Here is a 17,539-nt window from a genome sequence, read left to right as displayed (position 1 = left end):
GACCCCAACTAAGAATCTAAGCGATAGCAGAGAGGCTATCTTAAATGCCCATCCACTATAATGAGATTGATGACTACTTTAATGTCATCCTAGAGCCTTCACCCAGTAGCAGAAGCAGAGATTCATAGCTAAGCACTGAGCTGAACTCCTGGAATCCAGTTGTAGAGAGGGAGGAGAGATGAGCAAAGGGGTTAAGACCATGCTGGGGAAACCCACAGAAACAGCAGACCTAAGAAGTGGGAACTCAAGAGACTCCAGTCTGACAGCTGGGGAAACCAGCATAGGACCTAACCAGGGTTCTGAAAGTGGTTGTCAGTTGTGAGGCCCAGGCAGACTGTGGAGCCAGTATTTATCCCTGGACTTTTGGGGGGCCATTCCCTATGGAGGGATACTCTCTCAGCCTAGATACATGGGGGAAGGCCTAGGCTCCAAATGATGTGAGAGACTGACGATCCCCCATGGAAGGCCTCACCTTCCGTGGGGAGTAGCTGGAGGGTGGAATGGAGGGTTGATGGGGAGCATGGGAGGATGGAAGGGAGAGGGAACTGGGATTGGTATGTAAAGTAAGATTGTTTCTAACTTAAACAAAAATTTATAAAAGAAAAGAAAATGAAAAAGCCATAACAATATTTAGGTTTGCAAAGGTTTCTGATACAGTAAACAAAGAGCTGAAGTTTTGTCGTCAATAGGCTTGTAAAAAGTAGAACCTTCTCTGTGGAAAAACAGGGAAAGGACACAGCTTCTCTAATGTTTTTCTCCATCTGCATAAGATTCTTGTAAGACTCAGGCCTATGTTGCCACTCTTGGAGAGCTTGACTGGCAGTCAGTACACTTTAGGCAAACAAACAAACAAACAGCAGCAGCAACAACAACAAAACCCAACAGCAACAACAACAACAAAAACCTCAAAGGTCTCTCGACTTAGGGTTTTATCTGATAAATCACAGGTCAAGGAACTGCAAGGAATTATAACCAACAGAGCACGTGGGTCCTCTGGAGAGGATAATGGGTCCTTATGGATGCACACAGGCCTGATTACCCAGCAGGATTAAGACTTCCTGCTAGGCAATGGTGGTGCACACCTTTAATCCTGGTTAGGACTACACAGAGAAACCCTGTGTCAAAAAACCAAGAGAAAAAAATTACATTTTCCCCACAGTATTTATTTTCAGTTCAAACTTATATCACTTTGATTTAAGATCAAGTTGCTATTACATGGTTTGATACTCAAAGAAGAATTTGTTCAATAATGTTACTAACATTTCCAGGTAACTTGTTAGCAATGCCCACAAATGTCTGGGATACCTACTGTGGTGTTTGCACTTTTGGAGGGCTTGTTTCCTTTGGAATGGGGATTCCTAGGTGATGCAGGGGTAGATTTCCTTATGGAGGCTTGCTTTGTCCTTAGTAATATTATCTCAGCTTCTTTCCCTGTTACTGTGACAAAATTCTCTGGCAAAGGCAATTTATTTATTTTCAAATTTAATTTTACTTTATGTGCGTTGGTGTTTTGCCTGCATGTATATCTGTTTAAGGGTGTCAGATCTGGAACAGGAGTTACAGACAGTTGTGAGCTGCTATGTGGGTGCTGGGAATTGAACACCCTGGAAGATCAGCCAGTGCTCTTAACCACTGAGCCATCTCTCCAGCTCAGCAAAGGTGATTTAATAAAGGAAGTTTATTCTGGCTGACATTTCAGGGACAATGCTTCAAGGACAAGATGGGGAAGTCAGGCTTGTAGGAGCTTGTGGCAGACTTCAGAAAGCAGAATATTGGATACCTGTTGCTGCTCAGCTTTCTTTAACTTGAGGATCCCATCCAAGGAAAGGTACCATCCCCAGTATACCTGTCTTACTGCCACAACAGAGCTCAGGTAATCACCCCCAGGTTTGCCCAGAAGCCCATTTCCTAGGTGATTGCATGTCTGTGTATCTACAAGGTAGCATGCTTACCCATTCATGCAGTTTGAATCATCAGTGTTTGGCTTGTAGCAGTATGTCACCCAGTGAACCTCAAACTCCACCTATCATATGTGACCCATGGGAATGACATATAGCTAACTGGATAATAGCAAGGTTGAGGTGGAGCCTGGGTGCAGGCACCTCAGAACAGTGTGCTAGCTATAGCTTAGCAGCAGAAGAAATAGCATGTAGCATGATGGTGATGGGAGAGAAGCCAGGTGAATTAGATGGCTGTGCAATAGTTTGTGACAACAGAAACACTTCTGAGAATATTATGTTCTTTAAGAAAAATTGAGACTGGAGAGATTACCCAGTGGTTAAGAAGAGTGGCTGCTCTTGCGCAGGACCTGGGTTCAGTTCCCTACACTCACCCAGTGGCTCATAAATGCCTGTAACTAGTTCCAGGGAATCTGCTGGCCTCTGAAACCACCAGGCAGTCATGTGGTACGTAAACATACATACAAGCAAGCGCAGAATAACAATTTTTTTTTGGTCATTTGTGTATGGGTTACCTGTGTATGCCTTTAAGCTTGTGTGGAGATCAGAGGAAAACTCATGGGTTCTCTCTCTATATGGTGTGGATGCATGCAAGCCTGGCACTTGCTGTTTCAGTCTCTGTGAGCCCCGCTTAGTTGACTCAGTGGGCCATGCTCTCCTGGTGTCCTCCATCCCCTCTGATTGCTTCTTCACCCTCTTCTTCAGGGTTCCTGGAACTCTGAGAAGGACCTGATGGAGACCTCCAATTTAAACTCTGCATAATGTCTGCTTGTGGGTCTCTGCACCTGCTCCCATGTGCTGCCAGAGGGAGCCTCTGATGACAACTGGACAAGGCTGATGATGGAGGTTTCTGTTCCACCTGGTCCCTTAGCCGATTAACACACAGACACTATATTAATTATAAAATTGTTGGCTGATGGCTAGGGCTTCTTACTGGCTAGCCCTCTCTTAATTATTAACCCATAACTACTAATCTGTGTCTTGCTACATGGCCTTATCTTACCAGAGAATGCCTAGCACGTCTTATCTTCCTGGTCTCTACATAGTGTCTTTTTGTGGTCTCTCTCTCTACTTTCCTTTTCCCAGCATTCACCTCGTCTCCTAACCCCACCTATCTTTCTGCTTCTACTGGCCAATCAGTGTTTTACTCATCAACCAGTAAGAGAAACATATATACATAAGAACATCCCCCATCACAAGGCACTGCAGAATCTAGTCGCTTTCCCTTTCCCAAGGAGATCCATTGAAAGCACATTTTAAAAATCCACACCCTACCAGACAGTGGCGGTGCACACCTTTAATCCTAACACTCAGGAAACAGGCACACAGCCAAAACTGTTCCACAATGAATCCCTGTCTTGAAAAAAAACAAAACAAAATCCATACCTCTTTTGTCCTCATTGCTGGTTCCAGGGATCAACTCCTAAATAGAATCCTAGTACTCTATGTTGTTTCTAGGAAAACTCAAATGCTGGAGAGATGATTTAAGAAGGCTTAGTAAAGGAAAACAAAAGGACTTGAAAACTTGTTATCCAGTTTGGTAATCAAGGCATTATAGTGTTGCAAGACTTAACCTTGTATTTTATCTCCTTCAACTTGACAGGCACCTTTTGGAGTTTAAGTAGACTTGGTGGCCGGATTGCCTTATAGTCCATTCTGTAGAAAAAAATGTTCCCTGAACACAGAAGAGCTTTCTGACATCTCTGATTAAATATGTAAATTGAAATAGCTATCTATTGGTTTCTTCCTCTAACCTCCCAAGAAACCTAAAAACCAATTCCATCCCAACAAAGCAAGAGTCCAGTAATGAAGAAGTGGCCGAGTGGGAATAACAAGGCACTATTACTAGTCAGTTTCATTTTAGGAATATCCTTGATACACTTGTGAAATATATGATATTCATTACTGCTTTGACCTGCTGAGATGGGAAACAATCTAAATGTCATGTTATGACTGGTATAAAGTACAGTCTGCCATGGCAGAATCTTCTGAAGCAGTGGGAAAGAGTAAGTCACTCATGAGTTAGGTGTAGAATGTTTATATGTTTTTAAAGGGATATATTTTCTCCTACGTTTTACTCTTTTTTTCCCCTTCAGTGTTAAGAATTGAAGGGCTTCCTGCAGGCTAGACAAAGACTTTACCACTAAGCCGCATCCTCACCCAGTTTTACACTTTTAATTGACTGTATACATGCTTTTCTGTACCACATATTTTCTTCCAGGTATAGGTCACTCCAGCAGCTCAACACTCCTGATTCCAGTACAGTGGTATGACATGACATGATTGATGGCTTCAGAAAGTATAAACTCAGCATTGTGGGCTGAGCTTTCCCTGTCCTCCTGGAACTTGGAGCTTGCAAGGAGCGTTACTGCTCGCTGCTGCTTCTCTGGGTTCAGGAAAAGATGGAAGTTGAATCTATCAGCCAAGGGCTGGGTATGTACCTCAGTGGTAGAGCTCTTGCCTAGCAAGTGCAAGGCCTGGGTTTCAGTCTCCAGTACCTTGAGGAAAATGTCAACTCTGCCAATCAAGGGAAGTCTAAAGACATTGAACAATGAAAGGCAAGGGTACATAGAAGAGGAGAACCTGTCACTAGGGTGATGGAGGTACTTGGACATGACACCTAGAACACTTGTTACCTTGTGGGACCCATGATGATGAACTCTCCAAGAGATGCTGAATATAGAGAAGGCAAATGTGGAACTTCATGGCAGGTGTCCAGGAGCTAAGTGAAAAGCAGCAGCAGGGGAAAGAGTTGTACAAGGAATAGTAATCACACTGTATTGTTTGACAGCTCTGAAGAGTATTGAAGGAATTATGTTGCCTAGTTGCGTAACAGTTACATTGAAAGTGGGCATATGGATGTAATAAGAAACTGTTAGTATGTTGTCTTAGTCACTGTTTTATTGAGATGAACAGACACCATGACCAAGGCAACTCTTATAAAGGAAAGCATTTAATTGGGGGCTTGCTTAGTTTCAGAGGTGTAGTACATTATCATGGCAGGGAGCAGGCTAGCATGATGCTGGAGAAGTAGTTGAGAGCTTTATGTCCTGATCCTCAGGCAGCAGGCAGAGAGAGAGGGAGTGGAGAGAGGGAGACGAGGGGGAGGGAAGGTCTGTTGTGGGCCTTTGGAACAGGAAGGCCTACTCAATACTCAATATGTAGCTGAAGATGCCATGGAACTTCTGATCCTTTTGTTCCTACTTCTCAAGTGCTGAGGTTAGACGCCTATGCTGCTGTTCCTGTAAGTATGTGGTATGATGGGAACCCAGGGCATGTTTATTTCTCAATGAGGAATTGGTAATGAAGTAATTGTTCTAATTCAGCTTCAAGTAAGCATTAGAAAATAATGTTCATGGTTTAATGGTAGACATTGGAGGCAATCACTTTGGCTTTTGTGTAAAGGCTAAAACCAATATTCCCACAAACAATACTCAGCTTTGCAATGGCACGTAGCCCCTTGCATCTAATTGCAACTGCATGCTACAGAGTGTGTGAAAGAATCTTATGTAGTTCAGACTCAGTCAGCAACTGAGGATGACCTTGAACTCCGATCCTCCTGCCTCCACCTTACAAGTCCTCTGGAAGAGTAAGAAGTCTAAACAACTGAGCATACATAAAGTCAAGTCTATCCCTTGACTTTGACCCTGGGATAACAGCTGTGTGCCATTAGTCCTAGCTGCTTTTTGCTTGCCACTTTCAAAAATGCTTTCGTGTGTACATGTGCGATGTGTGGGTGTGTGTTCATATGTGTGAGTGTGGGTGTGTGAGTGCTGTAGTGTGCATGTGGAGGTCAGAGGACGGCCGTAAGTGTCAGTCCTCATCTTCTACCTTATTTGAGACACGGTCTCTTTTTTTTTTTTGGTTTTACAAGACAGGGTTTCTCTGTTTTGGAGGCTGTCGGTCCAGCCTAGCCTCGAACTCACAGAGATTGGTAGTCCAGGCTGGTCTCGAACTTACAGAGATCCGCCTGCCTCTGCCTCCCAAGTGCTGGGATTAAAGGTGTGCGCCACCAACGCCCGGCGAGACACGGTCTCTTATTCACAGCCATGAACACCAGGCTAGCTCACCTGCAATCTTCAGGGATTCTCCTGTCTCTGCCTCTCATATCCTCATAGGAGTGCTGGGACTACAAGCATACTCTACTGTGTTGAACTTTAGGTGGGTTCTGGTGACTCAAACTCAGTCCTTATACTTGTGTGGCAAACTTTATCTAAACTGAACCATTTTTCCAGCTGCCCTCCCCAACCACCCCTGACTTTATTTTTCTAAAGACAGGTTATCATTATATAGTTCTAGCTGGCCTGTTACTCAATATATAGACCAGACAGACTGTCTTCAAACTACAGAGCTCTGTCTCCTGAGTGTTGTTATTAAATGTTTGCTGTATCACACCTGACTAGACTTTTTAAATTTTTATTTTCTATTTTTTGTTTTTGAGACTAGGGTCTCTCTCTTGGTTTTTCTGTGTAACGCTAGCTGTCCTGGAACTCACTCTGTAGAGCAGGCCGGCCTCAAACCCAGGAAAACAAGTCTTACTCTGTTACCCAGGCTAGTTGTGAATTCACAACCCTCCTACTTCTACCTGTCAAGTGGCTGAGCTGGGATTACAAGCCTGGGTGAGTTAACGTCTTTACGTCCTAATGGGAGAGGTTACACTTGTGTGAACACAAGGAGCCCATATTTATATGCTCATATTAAGCAGTTCAGTGTTCTTATTATTACAGTTGGCAGACTGTGTGTGTGTCCATGTTTGTATGTGTGCAGTACATGTGTATAGGTCTGAGGCTGACCTGGTATGTCTTCCCTCATCACTGCCCACCATCCATACTGAGGCCACATGTGGGGTGCCAACACCCACACAGCTTTTAGGTGTATTCTGGGGATCTAGACTTTTGTCCTCAGGCATGCACAGCAAGTACTTTCCCCACTGAATCATCTCCTCAGTAAAAGACAATAATGTAGACCAACACATGGATTTTATTCTTTATTTCCAATTTCAGGGTAATTCAACAGCACAAATAGCTGGATCATGTAACTGGACTGAAAAAAAAATTAATTCCTGTGAAAACCTACTAGGAAATATAAGACCTCAGCAAAATTTTCAGACCACCCAGACCAGTTCTCCATAGCCAATATCTGCAGGTGGTATTTTAGAGAGGGGTAGGATCTCAGCTCCTTCATGATAGATGAGTTGTTACAGGTCATGGCAGAGAGGGCATAGCATATCCAAAACTGAACGAGGCGGTGGCTGTTGACTTCACTCTTGATGGTGGAATGGAAGGGGGCCTCAAAGAAAGCAATGAAAATAGGGATAAACTGCAGTTGTCTGGCTTTCTTCTGGCTGGCAGGGTTTAAGTAACACCAACATGCCACACTCTGCAGCAGCAGGATCTTTGTCTTGGGTGACATCACCTTTTCACTCTGCAGCAAGGAAGCGACGTCTTTCATGTACTCGCTGGCGAACTGGGCAGCACTCAGGCCTCCTGGAAGACAAGCATTTCCACTTGCAGAAGTATGTAGCGAATGTAGCTGGTAAGATTTCACAGGCCCCTGTGCATTATTCTGTGTGTGTGTGTCGGGGGGCAGGGAGTACCTGTATACATGTGTATGTATGGGCATGCTTGAGGAGGTTGGGAAACAGCCTCAGACATCATTCACTTTGGAATTATTATTTTGGTTTTCTGAGATAGGGTTTCATTGTGTAGCCCAGGCTGTCCTAGAACTCACTTTGTAGACCAGACTGGCCTCCAACTCAAGAGATTTCCTGTCTCTGCCTCCTCGTTGGTCTGAGCTACCATGCTGAGCTATATACCTGTAACATTTTTGTGATCAGGTCTCTCTGGCCTGGAACTCTACAAACATACTAGCCTGACTAACTGGCTAACCCATCCATCTCCACCTCTCCGGCTTTTTATGTGGGTGCTAGGGCTCAAAGTCATGTCCTCATGTTTACAAAGTAAGCATGTCACTGAGTGAGCTATCTGCTCAGCCTCCACTTCCTGTCATTTTGTTTGCTTTGGCTCTCTGAATTAGAGCATCACTATACCCCCAGATCCAGGTTCATATTCTGGTAACTGTTGGTGACATTTTAGATGTGTTAACTTTTCCTTTTCTGTGTCACTGTGGAAACTGAGAACCTGGTGAGGAGGCATGTGGGAAGCATGGGAAGGTCACTGTTTGCTGAGGATCCTCCCTTGGTTCAGTTATTGGATGGGGCATGAATGTATCCAAGTGGTAGGATCTGGATATGTTTGCTTAGAAAAGGTCTGTCTTTGTACTGGAGGAAAGTCTGTGAGCCAGGAAGCCTCAGCTGCCTCGTGGTAGAAAAGTGTTTGAGAGTCATTAATTGCTGAGCTGTTCTTGTAGACTTCTTACTCCCAACTGATTCCCAGACCCAAGACCAATGCTGCTGTATAAGATTTTTCTTTCTTAGGCTATCAATCCAGCCTAGTCCTAGATTGTTTCTCCTCTCTCCCTCCCTCCCTCCCTCCCTCCCTCCCTCTCCCTCCCTCCCTCCCTCCCTCCCTCCCTCCCTCCCTCCCTCCCTCCCTCCCTCCCTCCCTCCCTCCCTCTCTCTCTCTCTCTCTCTCTCTCCCTAGAACTCACTCTGTATGAGTGCTGAGATTAAAGGCATGTGCTACCATGCCTGGCTTTGTGATAGAGTTTTGATGAAGAATATAGGTACCAGATATTTTATTTTTGTAGTTTATAAAGTGTATTACACACAGCCAGGCGTGGTGGTACATACATATCTGTAATCCCAGTTTGGAGGTAGAAACAAGGAAGTCTGTGCAGGTCTGAGGATAGCCTGATCTATACAGGGATTCCAAGCCAGCTAAGGCTACAAAATTAAACTCTGTCTCAAACCCCTTCCAAATAAGAAAAAGCACTGTTACATTGGGAAATGTCTTTGAAAAAAATAATAAGAACTTTTACTCCTAAAATACTTATGAAGAACTCAACATAGTGGCACTTACCTTTAATATCAGCACTCAGGAGTTAGAAATAGATGGATCTCCATGAGTTCAAGGCCAGCCTGGTCTACATTCAAGTTCCAGGACAGCCAGAGATACATGATAGAGAAAGCCTGTCTCAAAAACCAGAACAAAACAAGCAAACAACAAACAAAAACAGTTACTAAGAAAGCTAATGAGTATACCAGTAAAAGGCAAGATCACACTGCCTAATGACTACCAAGTCCAAGCCATTCACTTATCCCCAATGAAATAAAAAAATGTATAAAGTTTTATTTAATCCTTATGATCATCCTCTAATAAAATACGTTCTGAGGCTGGGAGTATAGCTCCATTGGCAGAGTGCTTGCCTAGCATGCATGAGACCTTGGATTCAATCCACAGGACCAGCTATAATCCAAGAAAGAGGCGGACAGACCAGAAGTGTGATGTCATCCTAGACTACAGAGATTTAGAGGCCAGCCTGGACTACATGAGACCCTTCCTCAAAGCAAAAAGTTTCTGCTATTTAAGTGGGAAAATAAATTCCTTAGGTATAATTTGAGGGGTCAAATCTTCAAAGAATGATATCCATGAGGGGATATTTAGGATATCCATAGCCATTGAATAGTCAAAACTAGAGAGTCAGGAACCTAGACCCCAGCCCTGTGAAGGAATTATTTGTTCTGTGCATCACGTGGGGTAGGCTCAGCTCCCTAGATGTTCACTTTCTGGAGGAAGAACCAACTAATTATAAGAGGAACAGAGCCAACTAATTATAAGAGGACCAGAATGCTTTAGTTTGGAGTTAGTCTTAGCTCTACAGGTGATCAACAGAAAGGGCTTCCATCTGTCTTCTACTAAAGCTTTAACATCAAATGGAATACTCTCAGCACTATAGATTCAGGGTAAAACAAGCTAGAGAAGTCCATAAACAGAGCTCCAGTGGCTAGAATCTCCACCAAAGTACTCTTTATCCCATGCCCTTTTAGTAAGTACCTTGTTGGAATCTGAGATTGAACTTGAAAGATCTTGGGTTGATATTGAAAACAGAATCTAAGCCTGGTTTACAGAGAGAGTTCCAGGACAGCCATCATCATCATCATCATCATCATCATCATCATCATCATCATCATCATCATCCCTTCTAAACTGCAGTGTTATAACAAGCAGAAGATTATGAAGCAGTACCTGTGAAGGCCAGTAGTCCAATTTTCTGGGCAGCCAGAGCTCTTTTTTCAAGGGATAGATATCTATTCTTCAGTGTGTAGCCAAGTTCCACCATTTTTTCTCTGTGAAAAATGCAGTCATTTGTGGAGACTACTTGCTCTTCCTCCTGGGTCCTAGAATAGGTCTTAAGAGTATTCCAGAACTGTCTGAGGTGCTTAAACAGCTTCATGAAGTGCTGACGGGTCTTTCTGCTTATCTGCCTACAAAAAGAGCAGATCCTCAACTTCCTGATGAAGGCCATTGATGCTAAGGGCAATGCTAAGGGTACATGAGCGGGACTGGAGAAGAAAGTAGCACTGGAATGCACTGCCTGGCAACAAGATAGAACAGAATGTAGGGTACTGTCCTGCATCATGGTAGAACCTGAACGTTGGAACCAGAAACAACACAAGCTTGAATGCCAGGCCCAGGACTAGAACAAAAGCAAGGACTAGAACAAAAGCAAGTTGTGCCTCTCTGGAGGCACAAATACTCAAGGTTAAGCTTTTCCCCCAAACACAGAGCTCATTCCTGTCTTTGCTCCGTGTCTTGTGTTGGGTTCACTGGGGACTTTCTTCTTGGACCCTAGCTTCTAAGTGACTTCTGGAACTTGCATTGGTTATCTCAAGGCTGTGGTGCTTTTTTTTTTTTTTTTTTTCTCGAGACAGGGTTTCTCTGTATTGTTTTGGAGGCTATCCTGGAACTCACCCTGTAGACCAGGCTGGCGTCGAACTCAATCTGCCTGTCTCTGCCTCCTGAGTGCTGGGATTAAAGGCGTACGCCACCAACACCCAGCTTGTTTTTTTTTTTTTTTTTTTTTACACTGTAGACTTACCCTGTTTTGATGACAAAGCTATCACCCACATCATATCTACCCATCTGTCTTAGCCCATTTTTCTCTTTTGTGCCTGTGGTGTCCTCTTTGTGTTTGACTTCTCCCAGGCCTCTGAAAGATACTGCTCCTCAATTCTTCCCTTATCTTACTACATTTTCCTTGGCAACTGGATCCCAGTATTCAAGCGCCTGGGCTTCATTAACAACAAAACAAAACAAAAAACCAAAAATCTCTCAGGTAAATGTGATAGGTTACTATCATTTGAGCATTTGGGAAACTAAGGTAGGAGGCTTGTGAATTTGAAGCTAACCTGGCTAAGACCCTGTGTTAAAAAAACAAAACAGGGCTGGATAGGTGGTTCAGAGGTTATGACCACTGGCTACTCTTCAAGAGGTCATGAGTTCAATTCCTTGCAACCACATGATGGCTCACAGCCGTCTATGAGATCTGGTGTGTATACATAGTAAATAAAAAAATTATTTTGGTTTTTTGAGACAGGGTTTCTCTGTATTGCTTTGGAGCCTGTCCTGGAACTCATTCTGCAGACCAGGCTAGCCTGGAAACTCACATTTGCCTGCCTCTGCCTCATGAATGCTAGGATTAAAGGCATGAGTGACGAAACCTGGCAAATAAAATCTTTTTTAAAAAGTTTAAAAACAGCCGGGCGTTGGTGGCGCACGCCTTTAATCCCAGCACTCGGGAGGCAGAGGCAGGCGGATATCTGTGAGTTCGAGACCAGCCTGGACTACCAAGTGAGTTCCAGGACAGCCTCCAAAGCCACAGAGAAACCCTGTCTCGAAAAACCAATAAAAAAAAAGTTTGAAAACAATGCTGGGTGTTGGTGGCGCACGCCTTTAATCCCAGCACTCGGGAGGCAGAGGCAGGCGGATCTCTGTGAGTTCGAGGCCAGCCTGGTCTACAAGAGCTAGTTCCTGGACAGCCTCCAAAACAACACAGAGAAACCCTGCCTTGAAAAACCACACACACAAAAAAAGTTTAAAAACAAAACAAATAATTTTTTTCCGAGAGTCAATGTCTTGTCTTTAAATGACTTCAAATCCCAAACATGCTCAATTTTATGTGCTTGGGTTGTTTTCAGACAGATTATTGCCATTTTGCCTAGAATCACCTTAAGCCCTGAGCCCAAGTGATTTCCCAGCATCAGTCCCCCCTACAAGTGCACACCGCTGCCTCAGGGTCAGACAAGGACCTCCTTCCTTCATCCCCAGTCAACACACACACACACACACACACACACACACACACACACACACACACACACACACACACACACTTTGAGACAAGGTCTCATGTAACTCAGTCTGCCTCATTCACTGTCTTTGCAGTATATGTTTCAAACTCTTAGTTCTCTTTACATGTGTGGCTGGGGTTATGTGCATGTATGCACAGGTGCCTGTATGCACAGATGCCTGCAGAGGCCAGAGTCATTGGATCCCAGAGGCAACTGGGCCAGCGGATGATGTTGAGACTCTTTTTCAGTCAATCCCCATCTAATTTTTTTTTTTTAAGGATAGAGTTCTAGCCGGGTGCTGGTGGCACACACCCCGGGAGGCAGAGGCAGGTGGATCTCTGTGAGTTCGAGGCCAGCTTGGTCTCTACAGAGTGAGTTCCAGGACAGGTTCCAAAGCTACAGAGAAACACTGTCTTGACCCACCCCCAAAAGATAGGTTTCTTTTGTTTTATGTATGTAACTGTTTTGCTAAAATGTATGTCTGTACACCATGAGTGTGGCCAGTGCCCAAGGAAGTCAGAAGGGGACATTGGAGTCCCTGGAGTTATGGATGACTGTGAACTGCCATGTGGGTTCTATGAGTTGAAACCAGGTCATCTGCAAGAACAAGGCATGCTCTTAACCACTGAGCTGTCTCTCTAGTCCCTAAGACTGTTTTGCATTTGTTTGTTTGTTTAATAATCTGCAGGCACCCACAGACACATGCACATAAACTCCACCCCATACCCACACATGCACACATATCTTTGAAGTATATACTGCAAAAATAGTGACTTTGAAAAACATAGTGACTTTGAGGCAGACTGAGCTATATGAGACCTTGTCTCAAAAACAAAAACCAAAAAACCAATCAAACAAAAAATCCCACAAAATCAAACAAAACAAAACAACCCCAAACCCAATGTATACATCCTTTGATGAGAGTGGGGTGGTGGTGGGTGACAGGTCTAGTGTAATTGGTCCTGATGCAGTATGTATGTGCGTGCGTGCGTGCGTGCGTGCGTGCGTGTGTGTGTGTGTGTGTGTGTGTGTGTGTGTGTGTGTACATAATGAATATTTGCTTTTGAAGGCTAGAAAGGACAATGAATTCCCCTGGACCAAGAATTTAAAGGTGTTTGTGAGTGGCTTGACTTGGGTGCTGGGAACCAAACTGGGGTCTTCTGGAAGGCAGTATGTTCTCTTAACTACTGAGCCATCTCTCTAGCTCAACCCTCAAGACCTTTATTTTACTGTCTCAGTCCACCAAGTACTGTGATTTTGCTCTGGTGCTCAACTCTCTGTCTCTGTCTCTCTGTCTCTGTCTCTGTCTCTGTGTGTGTGTGTGTGTGTGTGTGTGTGTGTGTGTGTGTGTGTATGGGGGTGTGTGGTTTGTTTATTGAGACAGTCTCATTCTGTAGCCTTGGGTAGCCTGGAACTTGCCAGGACTTCTCCCTTGAATTCCAGACTCATATTAAATCACCATCTTGATCTTTGAATATAAACTTTATCATGTCTGAAATAGTTCCAGAATAGTTCCAGTGTTTCCTTCTTTTTGCTGTAGGGTTTTCTGTTGATATTCTATACTTTTAGTTTATTGTTCAGCCTAAAATATTTGTACTCATCCTTAGCCTGTTTCCCATTCCATTTCTACCCTCCTAAACATTCTCTTGGCTTTATTTTCAAAACATATCCCAAACATCAGAAAATGTCCCTGACTGGACTTCAGTTATATGAACTTGTAATGGTATAATGATGTAAAGAGTACAGAAAATTCAAAACACCAAACATGGTACTTTTTCAAAGTCTTATATTTCTTGTGTCTGGAATATTTCTTTAAAAAACATTTATTTTATGTGTAGGCATGCTTTGCCTGCATGTCTGTGCATCATGTGTGTACCTGGTACCCAAAAGGCCAGAAGACGGTATTAGACATTTGCAAGCTGCCATGTGGGCACTGGGAATCGAACCTAGATCCTTTGGAAGAGCAGTGGGGCTCTTAACCCCTGAGCCATCTCTTCAGCCCCCTGGAATATTCTTTCCAGAGATAATCTACATGATTTCTCTTTTCAGTTTTCAACCACACATTTTATAGGCTTTTCCTGGCCTTTAAGCTTGTGACCTTTGAGCTTGCCTCTCCTGACTCTACCTTTTTTCCCTCCTTTGGAGTTCAAGCTCAGAGACTCAAGCTTGCTAAACATCTGCTCTAATACTTGGGCTATGTCCTTGTGGTGTTTGAAAGAAAATGGCCCCCAAACGGAGTGGCACTATTAGGAGGTTTGGTCTTGGAGGAAGTGTGTGGGAGTGGGATTTGAGGTCTCTTTTGTTCAAGCTTCCCTCCACATGGCTTTCAGTCAACTTCTTGTTGCTTTCAGTTACAGCACCACGTCTGCCTACATACTGTGAAACTTCCTGTCATGACGATAATGGACCGAACCTCTCAAACTGTAGGCTACCACCTCAGTTAAATGTTTTCTTTATAAGAGTTGCTGTGGTCATGGTGTCTTTTCACAGCAATAGAAAATCCTAAGAGTCCCCATCTCCAACCCAATCTTTTACAATCATTGATTTTTTTTTCTGTCTTGGCCTTGTCATCCTTCCCCCCCCCCAAGACAATGAATCTTACTAAGGCAGACATTGTTATGTCTTTTGTCCTTACTGCTGTACCTCTGCTGACCTGTTCCAGATTTACATGCCAGTCATGGCAATTATGTAGCAAGTGCTGTTGTGTATGTGCTAAGTTAGAGGACCTGGTTTTTAGGCTCCTTGTAAGTGTGCCTCCATTGCTGTGACAACGCATTTGAGATGAACAATTTACAAGGAGGAAATGCTGACTCACAGTTGGAGAGGCTAAGTCTTCAGTCAGCTGAGTTAGCAGGCTCCCTTGCCTTTTTTGTTTTTGAGACAGGATCTCTTTACATTTCCCTGGCTGTTCTGGAACTCACTGTGAGGTAGATCAGGCTAGCCTCAAACTCACAGAGAGCTGACTGCCTCCCCCTCCTGAATCTGTAATTAAAAGTGTGGGTCATTGTGCCTTGCCCTCTTTTGGATCCTATAGAAAGGTAGACCATGGCAGGGAGCCTGTGATGGAGGGATGCTGTTCATGTTATGGTGGCCAGGAAGCAAAGAGAGACAGGAAGGGGCAAGGGCCCAGTACCTCTTCAAGGCATGCCCCACTCCCTCCTAGTAGGCTCCATTTCAAATTCTATCACTTCCCCAAAGCACCAGAAGTTGAGGACCAAGCCTTCAGCTCATGCGTCTACGGGTATTTAAGGTACAAACCAACAGAATATAGTCGTGCATGCTTTTAGTCCCAGCACTTGTGAGGCAGAGTCAGGTGTATCTATGAGTTTGAGGCCAGCCAGGGATACACAGTGAGACTCTGTATCAAAACAAACAAAGAAACAAACAAAAAACCCATATTCCCAAATACTCATGCCACATATTAATGTAAATAACAACAAAGAGAACAAAAACCACAAGCTCTCATCTCAAAGGGGACAAGAGAGAGTTTATTTGGGGGCTAAATATGAGCGACCAGGCCTAGAAACACAGGCTAGGCTGCCCCAAATACCAGGTTCCAACATGACAACAGTCTTGTGAAATCTTTATAGTAACAGAGCAGAGAAAGTCAGAAATCAGCACACTTTTCAAATAACATGGTAGGGACATCAGGTAGGTGGGTGACAGCCCCTCTGCTCAGCCTCAGATATTTTAGTTTTGGGTTGGTGGAAGGTAGGGGTCTGTTTGTACATTCTCAAAAGACCCACTAGTCACAAAAGTGATAAGTCATACACAGAGGTGACAATAAATGGCTATCAAGGGGGCAAATCTAGCCCTGGGTAGTTTGTAATTAGGTTCTAGACCTGCAACATTCCAACCTCCCCACAATCATTGTAGTTCTAATTAGTTGAACAGCCTTTGAAGAATGTTTAGCATAAAGTGCAGCTTCTTTTTGGGAGCCTCCATTCTTCTTCTCCTGGTAAGATATGCATTTTTGTCCATCTCCAAGACTCCCCAGAGTTTTAATGATTCTTCTACTGCTCAGATGTCCAAGTTGGAAATCTGAGACCCCAGCCAAACTTCATTGTAAATCTAAGATCCAATGGCACAGGATAAACATTTCCATTCCAGAAGGGAAGAATATTGCACCGAAAGGAAGGATCAGACAGAAGTGAAGGTGAAACAAAACCCCAGCAGAGAAAGCATGAGGTCCTCCAGCCCCACAGCCAGCGTACTGACACAGTGATGTGAGCCTGGCTAACTGCAGCCCGAGTGCCTGCTCCCGCAGGCTGGCTCAGTTCACTAAGTTGCAGCTTCCTGGGCAGGCACTCCACAAACATCCTGGCCATAACCTCTTTCACTGCAGTCTTGGGTTCACGTAGTGCGGCTTCAGGCCTTGCCTTCCTGGTGGGAGTGGATGGACACCACTTGCAGGACTTCTACCCTGCCACACATACCTGACCTCCAGGCTTTCCTTCTGGAATCTCAAAGTATTCACTGAGGTCATTATCTGCTGCATAATGAGTTCAAGGGCAGCCTCAGCTATAAAGACCTGGTCTTAAACTGTGGTGGGGTAGGCAGGGAACAGGCTGGAGACACGGCTCAGCTGTTAAAAGTATTTGCTGAGAAATCATGAGGATCAGAGTTCAGATCTCAGTAGGGCGTCCTACATAAGCCTATAACCCCAGCTCTGAGGAGGGGTGGGGAGAGGAGGATTGCTGGGTCTTGCTGGCCTCTAGCTTAGATATATGAATACAAACCCCATCCAAAGCCTCAGAGAAACTCTGTCTCAAAAAACCAAAAAACAAAACAAAAAAACCCAGATTGAGACAGATCTTCAAAGGAATAGGTGGAGAGTGACAGAAGACATGTGACTTATCCTGGCTTCCGTGTGTGCACAAGTGCAAAGCTCACATACCACACACACACACACACACACTCAAATGAATAAAAATTGGGAGAAGAGACTACAAGTATATACAGTGAACCTATACTGAGTACAGATGAGAGGGGCCGAACAATGCAAAGTGGGTGAAGATCTGGCTAGGCCATTCATAAGTTAAGACCTTGATACTTATTGAATGGCTGGATTCAAGAGCATTAACAATGTGGCTTGGGTGGAATTGCTTTATCACTCAGGAAAGGCAGGAAGGCTGCTGAGTGAGTCTGAAGAGGTTTTATTTTTTGTTTGTTTGTTTCTTTTGTTGTGTTGCTTTTTGAGACAGGGTATCTCTGGGTAGCCAAGGCACTCACTTTGTAGACTAGGGTGGCCTGGAACTCAGAGATCTGCCTGCCTCTGCCTCCTGAATGCTGGGAAGATGTTTTTAAACAGTTGCTTTCCTCCTGCATA

General features: G+C 44.1%; 1 protein-coding gene across 1 annotated transcript; it reads right to left on the bottom strand.

The window, feature by feature from the left end:
• Positions 1 to 6,932: 6,932 nt before the first annotated feature.
• Armh2 (armadillo like helical domain containing 2) lies at positions 6,933 to 10,457 on the bottom strand. The gene is made up of 2 exons (XM_021225061.2): positions 10,106 to 10,457; positions 6,933 to 7,444 (listed from the first exon to the last, which is right to left on the bottom strand). Exons 1-2 carry the CDS (start codon positions 10,383 to 10,385, stop codon positions 7,014 to 7,016), a joined length of 711 nt encoding a protein of 236 aa, XP_021080720.1. The 5' UTR covers positions 10,386 to 10,457; the 3' UTR covers positions 6,933 to 7,013.
• Between the last annotated feature and the right edge of the window lie 7,082 nt (positions 10,458 to 17,539).

This window comes from Mesocricetus auratus, unplaced genomic scaffold (genome assembly GCF_017639785.1).
Source record: "Mesocricetus auratus isolate SY011 unplaced genomic scaffold, BCM_Maur_2.0 Super-Scaffold_100013, whole genome shotgun sequence".
Lineage (NCBI taxonomy): Eukaryota > Metazoa > Chordata > Mammalia > Rodentia > Cricetidae > Mesocricetus > Mesocricetus auratus.
The sequence above is the reverse complement of the archived record's forward strand: the minus strand, read 5'-3'. Positions and strand labels throughout refer to the sequence as shown.

Coding starts and splice junctions, on each gene's coding strand:
- Armh2 (XM_021225061.2), bottom strand. CDS start 10,385: ATGGCCTTCATCAGGAAGTTGAGGATCTGCTCTTTTTGTAGGCAGATA. Junction 7,445..10,105: donor TGGACTACTGGCCTTCACAG/GTACTGCTTCAT, acceptor CTTGTCTTCCAG/GAGGCCTGAGTGCTGCCCAG.